General features: G+C 22.6%; 1 protein-coding gene across 1 annotated transcript in view; it reads left to right on the forward strand.

The window, feature by feature from the left end:
* LOC126896250 (UDP-glycosyltransferase UGT5-like) overlaps positions 1-4517 on the forward strand; it is a 14463-nt gene extending 9946 nt beyond the window's left edge. The window contains exon 6 of the mRNA XM_050668889.1: positions 4075-4517. Coding sequence (XP_050524846.1) covers positions 4075-4372 — 298 coding nt within the window. The 3' untranslated portion in view covers positions 4373-4517. The remainder of the gene's footprint in view (positions 1-4074) is intronic.
* The last annotated feature ends 5055 nt before the right edge of the window (positions 4518-9572 follow it).

Consider the following 9572-nt stretch of genomic DNA (forward strand, 5'->3'; position numbering starts at 1 on the left):
GTGAAAGTTGACATCAAAGTTAATAAAAAATTAAATCGCTAATTTTCGAAATTTTTTCAATTTTTTTTACTAAAATGTGCCGTAACTTTTTCAAAAATGAACATATCAATATATATTTTTTTTTTATAGATGCTTGATGTCTTTACCTATCGTTTGATATATTTTTTTTGTAAATCTGACCCTTTATCTGCCCACAGGGGGGGATTTAAAAAGACAACTTTTTCACAAAAAATTAACTTTTTAAAATGTTCCGGAAGGTCTGACACTTTTATATATATCTTAAATTAAAGCTAATGTAATGTACTTTAATTTGAAAAAAAAAAATTTCACCTCTGGACTTGTCTTCGTGGTGAAAATGGCTATCAAATGCTATTTTTGTGTGAAAATTCTCGATTTTATAATTTACATTTTTTACTTTAAAGTGCTATAACTTTTTAAAAAATGTATGGATCAATACAATTTTTTCATGAGAAGTAGTATTTATATACNATGGATTAATACAATTTTTTCATGAGAAGTAGTATTTATATACATCTTTCATTGGATATACTTTTTTTTTTAAATCAGATTATTTTCCTATATATGGGGGGGCTTCAAATATAAAAAATGTATATAGAAAGTAGAACTTTTTCAACTTAACTTTTGAAAATGTTCCGGAAGGTCTGACACTTTTATATATATCTTAAATTAAAGCTAATGTAATATACTTTAATTTGAAAAAAAAAAATTTGACCTCTGGACTTGTCTTCGTGGTGAAAGTTGACATCAAAGTTAATAAAAAATTACGATTTTTGTAAAATCATTTTTTTTTATATTTTTAACTTAATAATGCTCTAACTTTTTCAAAAATGAACATATCAATATAATTNCCGTAACTTTTTTCAAAATGAACATATCAATATAATTTTTTTTTTATAGATGCTTGATGTCTTTATTTATCATTTGGTATATTTTTTTGTAAATCTGACACTTAACCTGCCCACAGGGGGGAATTTAAAATGACAACTTTTTCACAAAAAATTAACTTTTTCAACTTAACTTTTGAAAATGTTCCGGAAGGTCTGACACTTTTATATATATCTTAAATTAAAGCTAATGTAATATACTTTAATTTGAAAAAAAAAAATTTGACCTCTGGACTTGTCTTCACGGCGAAAATGGCTACCGAATGCTATTTTCGTGTGAAAATTCTCGATTTTATTATTTATATTATATTTAACTTTATAATGCTATAACTTATTGAAAAGTTTATGGATCCACACAATTTTTTTATGAGAAATAATATTTTTTAATAAACCCTTTTTCATTCGACATACTTTATCTTAATCGAGATATTAATAAGGAACCAGCAGATCAAGTAGCTTTTGGAATAAAACACCAATTTTTTTAAAATTAAACACTATCTAAAGATTTGCATCGAAGCGTTTATTTTTGATAGTGATTTTAATCACTGTCAGATATCATTATACTTGATCCAACTATACCACGGCACCACTGTGCCGCGACCCCCCTGTGCTGGGTTTTTATAAATAAAAATCCCAGCACAGTGGGAGTGTGGCATAGTTGGTCCCAGTATCTGGATTAAAATCATTATCATAAAGGCTTTGATACAAATCTGTAGATTGTGTTTAATTTTAAAAAATTGGTGAATTATTTCAAAAGCTATATGATCTCCTATTTCCTTATTTATATTCTGATTACAAGTTTAATGATTTATAAGTATAATATATAAAGGGTCTGATTAAAAAAAAAAGTGTGTTGCATAAAAGAAAAATATAAATAGTACTTATCTTAAAAAAGTTATTATGATCCATACATTTTTCAAAAAGTTATAGCATTATTATGTTAAAAATATAAAAAAAATTTTTTTTACAAAAATCGTATTTTTTTTATTAACTTTGCTGTTCATTTTTGTCATGAAAACAAAATTAAGTCCGAAATTTTTTTTTTCATAATAAATTATATTACATAAGCTTAAATTTAAGGGTCAAATTTATAAAAAAAAAATGTACCAAATGATAGGTAGACATTATGTATCTATATAAAATTATATTTTTAAGTATAATTAACTTTTTTGGAGATTCCCAAATTAAAGGGGAACGAGAGAAATTTTTTCAATTTTTGAGGGTAATGTCTTCAACTAGATACGATTTGTTATGTTTTGACGTATCGCTAAAAGACATCAGTTTGGTGAGGGCTGAGTAAAAGTGGTAACAGACACAAAAAAGATAAAAGCACATCATAGTAAAATGAATACCGACTCAGCTTCGCATCAAATTAAAATTATTCTTTAACACTTTAAACTTCAAGTAATATTTTTAATATACTTGTATGTCGAAATAGTAGATATTTAACAGGAATGTTTAAAGGTAAATTACAAAATTAAGAAAATCTTATTCTTCAAAGAAAATTTCACCTTTAAATAAAATATATATGTATGTTATAATTTGCAATTGAGACAATTTCCCTCCAAATTAAAATAATACAAATAACAATTTTATAAATTGTTACATATGAACACATAGAAAATAATTTCTATTTCTTATTATACCTAAAGGAAATATAGAAATAATACAAATATAATACAAAATCTTTATGTAATTAAATATATTAAAAAGATTATAAATACAGTTCTTATGGCTTTTCAATAGTTAAATTAGTTGTTTAAAAGACACAAAGAAAAAAAATAAACTCTAAAAAGTTACATATAAAAAAGAAAACAAACCATCATAGATTTTACAATATAATCTGGTTTATTATGTTTTGCTTACAGTTTTAAAATTAAATATAATGAAATTATATCAAAAGATTAAAAGCCAAATGTATTAATTTTTGCTATTTCAATCTTAAAATTATAAAATTTATTATTAGTTATAATATATTGTAAAATTCAAAAATACCAGTTGATTAAAAGTACGAAAATAAATATTTTTAATCCTAAAATAGTTTTACAATTATATAAATTAAAATTAAAATTTTTCACCTTTAAGACATTTCTGAAACTTTTTAACTCAATATTATTTCAATAGTAATATCAATATCAGAAATGGAATATATAAATCTTAAATTTAAGCTTATGTAATATACTTCAATAGGAAAAAAAAATTTCAAACTTTATTTTATTTTCATGGTGAAAACATACATCAAAGTTAATAAATAAAATAAAATTTTTATAAAAAAATCTTTTTTATATTTTTAACTTTATAGTTCTATAATTTTTATAAAAAATACTATTTATATACCTTTTCATTCCATATATATATTTTTTTAGTCGGATCATTTCACTTTATACAGAGGTGATTCAAAACTCAAAAATGCGTATAGAGAGTAGAACTTTTTCAACTTATTTTTAATTAAAATATATTTATTGATTAATCATATGTAACCTAATAATTAAACATAAATATTTGTTATATTAATTAGAATGATTTTGTTATTATTTAGGCCATATGCAAAACTCTAATTGCAAATTTAAAATTGATGCAAAAATGGGTTTATAAAAGTATATTTTGGTTAATGTTTGATGTTAATTATGTAAAATTTGAACTTATTTATATATATAGCAAAACGTTTTTCTGTGTAATTAAGAATAGGAAATCACATAATTTTATTCTAATTATTTGTTAAAGTATGTACATTTTTCCATAAAAAAATGATCATACCTATAATATACATAAATACTTAAATGTTCAAATTTCGCTAAATTAAATTCATATCACTTATTGGGACTTATGGATTCATCATTGAAATTATCTAATTTAAATGAATTTTAGTGCATATAAATACTTTAGTTCATATAATAGTTATATAGAGTGTTCAGTAAGTAAGGTAATGGACGGGATTCTATTGTTTGTAACAATTGACCTGATTGTTTACTTACTGAATACCCTGTATATATAAATTATATATAAGTTCATATAAATTATATTAAATAGTGATAATAAAAAGGTCAGTGTCCCTGAGTGAGCAACACTGCAGTGCCTTATACACACTGTCCAGGGTTTTATCCAAAACCAAAATTTATTTGAATTGTGTTAATAAAAAATAGAAACTACAATAAATATATGATTTCAGATTTAAAAATAATGCGTTGAAAAACTCAGCTATACTTAAAGACACTGCGATTTCAATTTTAGACAATGTGATTTATTGGATTGAATATGTGATACGCCACAATGGTGCCCAACATTTAAAAACTACAGCTAACAATCATTATTGGTTCCAGTTTTTACTTTTAGATGTTATAGTTGTTTGTTTATTAGTATTAATTTTAATTTTATATATAAATTTCAAATGTCTTAGTTATATATTTAGGAAATATACTACCCGAAAAGTTAGCTACAGTGATAAATTACCAAAAAAAAATCAATGATCAAAAATCAGTGTAATTAACCATTCAATGTAAATGTAAATTTTACCAAAACTTTTACTTTAAAACATTTTATTGTTAATTTAAAGTTTATTTTTTTACTTAACTCTTTATATACCTTGACTTTAAATATATTGTATTTAAATTATTTGAAATTTATTTTTAATAACTATATACTATTTATGTGTACACATCTTACATTATACATTTAAAGTTTAAAGAAATGTATACTTTTATTTCTTTAATCTTACGTTGTTGGAGCTTTAAGCGTCGTAGTTTTGAAACATTTTCTTCAATATGTATAACAAAAAGAAACCCCTCAAAATATTACTATTGTATAAAACAGTTGTTGTTAATATTTTTACAATTTTTTTTTTTGAAAACTGGATGCATCATTACAAAGTTTTCATTGATAATACATTATTAATTTTGCCGGCAACATACTTTTTTTTTTAAATGAAAACACTATCCATAGTACTATGAAAGCTTAAAAATTATATCAAAATTTTTTTTCGATATTTCAAATACTTACATTTATATTTTACATTAACATTAAATTAAAGCTAATATAATATACTTAAATATAATAACTTGATTTATAGTAAAGTATTTAAAGTAATAAATTATTGGACATTAAAGGATATTAAATCACACAATTTTACAAAGATTTTTGCATAGCAACAGAAGTTCTATATCATTCAAAACTAAATAAAATATAAGCATATTTAATATACAATATAATTAAAAAAGAAAGATATGGATAATTGAAAATTATCTGACTTTAATGGATATGTTAAATTTTATATACTTCGATACTTTTACAACAATGATTATAGTCACTATCAGATATAAATCAATACTAATTTTAAAAGTGTCTCATCTACACTTCCTTATTAAACTAAAACATTAATTGAGTTTTATCAAATATTTAAAGAAATAGACATATTTATCTGTTGGCCTTCAATTAAATTGAAATGATGGAATAATTAAATTTAATAACAGATATAAGTTTTCTTTTGATACTTATAACTAGGTGATATTGTGTGGCGCAATGATCTATTGTCAATGGATTCATTTGTTGCTAATAACCTCTTGTTGTAAGCCACGTCTGTTGGTAAGGTTCACGGAAAAGATTTTTAATGTAATAGGAATTTTAACAACAGCTAAAAGCTTCAAGTCTTTAACACGGATGGCAACAATAAACCACTGCACTTAATTTATCTCATCATTTACATACGAAAAATTTGTAGAAACTGATGTATTTACATAGCGAGTGATTTATCATAAACCACTCAATTACTAATAAAATTAATACAATATTAAAAAAACAATTTTTGATTTCTTTTAGTTATATATAGTTCTTGATTTATCAGCTAATAATTACTTTTTACCTTATAACGTAAAAGGGTTACAACTTTATTTTTATCATCAGTAACATACATATTTAAATATTTTATAAAATATAAAATTATCTAATTAAAAAAATAGCTGGTTGGTTTATTTTTAAAGTTATGGCTTATGATTTTTGATACATAATAATTCCTAGAAATCAAGATTTTAGATAGTTTTTTTCATCTTCTTAATGTACATTGTATTGTCTTTAATTTGATGTAGAGTTAATGAAGAGAGTGTTTTCAGTACATTGTCAAAAATGTTGATGATTATTTCCTCTCTTAGAGCGATCAGAAAGAAATATTTAAAAGCTTATAATATTATGACGTTGTTTATTGATTAACGTCACCGGTTTGTAGAAATACGATAACACGCAAAAATTCCGTTTTTAGATGTAAGTACTATTTTTTCTTGATGGTCCTTAGACTTTAAATTGCTATAACTCGTTAAAAATACAAAATTTGATTTGAAAAAATGTATTTTTCGTGTATAGCATTTCAAAAAAGTACCATTATATAAAATAAAATAAAATAAAATTATATTTAGCTCCAATATTTTTAAAAATATTTCGTAAGACATAATTAAAAATCACCTGTAGAGATCAAAAAAAATTTTTTTATTGTCTATCATGGATAAGTATACGTTAAGATTATTAAAAATAAAGTAAAGTTGTTTAACATACCGTCATTTTTACATGTAGATTAATTAAAAACAAAACAAAAAAATATTGTAAAGATACCAAAACGTTATTTTCATGTTTAATTCCTTTCATTCGTTTTGAAAGATGACATATTTTTACAGTTAGAATAATTCTAACTCTTAACCAATTATTGGTTAAGAAATGATTAAAAAACATATAATAAATTTTTGTATAAACCTCATTTTTCTGAAACTTATAAAAATAAAACATTATTTTACAACACTGTATAATCCGTTTAGAAATAAATTTAATCTTTAAGTTAAATAATATGTTTCTCTTTTGATTTGCGTCAACTGAGACTTTATACTAATTTGACGTCAAGCCTTCCGGGAATATACCCTAAATAATGAAAACCAACAAATAAAACGTGTATAGTTAGGAACAAACAAATTTATATATATATATAATATTGTTATTCAAAACATTGTAAACACATTTTAGAAGAAACTTCAACAAGACAATTGATATACATTTAGTTACTAGTTGAAATAATTGTTTGTGTAAATACTGTTTGTCAAAGTTTCACTATTGTACTTAATGGATAGAAATAGTTCTATTTATGTTACTAAATTCTAATTTATTAATCATAATCAAATTAACATCGGATATTTTATTGTATAGTAAGTATAATAAAATATTATTACTAATAAATAAATCTCCAGTAAAATAATATATAAGACTTGATTTACAAATAATTTTTTATTAAATTGTGAAGCTTCAGAACAACTAGATAATACAAATAAAATGATCGTCTTCTTAAAAATCTTACAATAAAACTATTTTTTAAATAAATATTCTTTTGATATAACGAGTTTATTGGCCAAGCTCTCGTGGTGTAGGTATATTTCTGGAATTTTATGATTATTATAATGTGCTCGAGTACATTATCGTTATTAAGATAAAATATCCATGATTAGTGCATAACAGCTCTACAAAAAAAAAACATAAAAATTAATATACTTTTACATTTTCAAAACAGTAAATATAACGTACATTTATTGGTTCCTTGAAATTCGTTATATAGTCAGTGACTGTATATTAAATTTAAATCAATTAAAAACTATTACCAAAATTTCAATAACTTTTTGAACTGAAAGTGCGAAATAATTATCTAACGAATTAAATCTTTATCAAAGTTTATTTATACACCTTAAGACTTTAGTCCTTTATATAGTCTAATTATTTTTTATTAATTATTTAACATAAAACTATTTTAAAATTCCTTTTGGATATTGAATGGAAGGTAGATCTTAAGAAATTATCACCTAAACTTATAATTATTTTTCGTTAATTTAAGATTCTTGCAATATTTATGATTCTTATTCAAAATATACTTGTGTAATTGTTCAAATAATTCAAAATTAATGAGAGTAATATAAAATTGATAAATAAATACAGAAAAAGAGGGGCAATTTTCCCTTAAAACTTTAATTTAAGACTAACAAGTCTCAATATTATCAGTTTGATTTTTGAAAATAGTTTTTAAATCGTAATTGTATATTATAAATTGATTAACATTTTAATTGGAAGTAAAATGCATATTACATTTGAAACAAAGTAGTAAAAAATTGTTTGATTACATAATAAGGACATTAACAAAAAAAAAAAAAAATTAGAACATTAGAGAATACGTTAATATAATTTAAAAGAGACAAAACCCAACCCAACCAAAACTAGACCCTAAACGTAATATGTCCCCGTCTAGTACTAAAATCTAACTAAAATATTTTAGTATTATTCGTCTCTTAAGGGATTTTCTGAAATAGCAACATTATTGTCAAGATATCGTCAACAATAACCATTATTATGTTTGTGTGAAAATTAGATATTTTATAAATCAAGATAATATTTCAAACGTTATCACAAATATTACATGTATTAACTATGAGATAACTCGGTTAGTTCTAAATTAATCTCATTAAAATAAAAGGTGCTCAATGTTATAGTCAAAAACTATTTAACTAGAAAATTAATATGTGTTTAAAAAGTTAATGAAAAATTATGATTAAAGTGGATTCAGTGATACTTAATTTATCTGTAATTTTAAATGACCATTTTAAAGTTGTTCATACTGTAATAAATAATTCACCCAGATAGATTGTTGTAACTTTGTTTACACCATTTATAATGATAAATTATAATTTTAGTCTTTTAGTCAAAGATTAACCGTTTTGTTTAAGTGCAAACAAACAAACTGGCAGCTCATAGCAAACATTAATTACAAATTATTATTGGCCTCTTGTCAAACTACTAAGGAAGAATTTAAGTTCTTTTAAAGACAACAAGGTACTATTTATAATTATAATGGCTGCATTAATCTAATTTGTAATATTTTCAAAAGCTTCAATTTTATTGTTTCTTATATAGAAACTTAGTTTTTTTGTTTTATATAATAATTGGCGCAACTCATGAAAATCGGTTTTTAAAAGCTGTCATTATTACAGTTTAAAGGGTAATTCTATAAAAATTGTATTGATTATAAAAAATTATTTGAAATTTAATAACACTCAAAATAATGTATTTTTTAAAAATATAGTTATAAAAAAATGAAAAATCCTAAAACTGGTAGCTTCTTTAAAAATTAAATAAAATGTTAGCAATTATTCTATACTAATCGTCACAATTTTTAAAACATACCATATCTTATTAAAGTGTTAGGAAAGAATTTGTTCCTAAGAGAATAAATTTCTAGAAGGTATTTTTTCTATAAATATAATGTAACTACGAATTATCATAGAGTTTTTTGAATGGTATAATATTTTCTTCTATTAATATATCCACTATATATTTATGACCTACAAAATATTATGTATGTTAAAATAATATTATTTTATATTCTTGCACATTGAGTATTATTTTAAACGACAAAAAAATGACAGACAATTTTGAAAATTAGATAAATATTTTTTTTTATACATATTATTTAACTGTTAACTTATAATAATATAGATAAGTTACTGTTTTTAGAGAAAAAATGCTTCATTGCTTTTCTTAAACAGTGTTGGTAATACTTTTTGAACGTGCGAGGGATTAAAACTCGTTAACAACATATCAATAGATATGTTGTTTTTCATTCAGACCAACGGCTAAACTTTTTTTAAGTCAACGATT

This window comes from Daktulosphaira vitifoliae, unplaced genomic scaffold, assembly GCF_025091365.1.
Source record: "Daktulosphaira vitifoliae isolate Bord-2020 unplaced genomic scaffold, ASM2509136v1 Scaffold_1, whole genome shotgun sequence".
Classification (NCBI taxonomy): Eukaryota; Metazoa; Arthropoda; class Insecta; order Hemiptera; family Phylloxeridae; genus Daktulosphaira; species Daktulosphaira vitifoliae.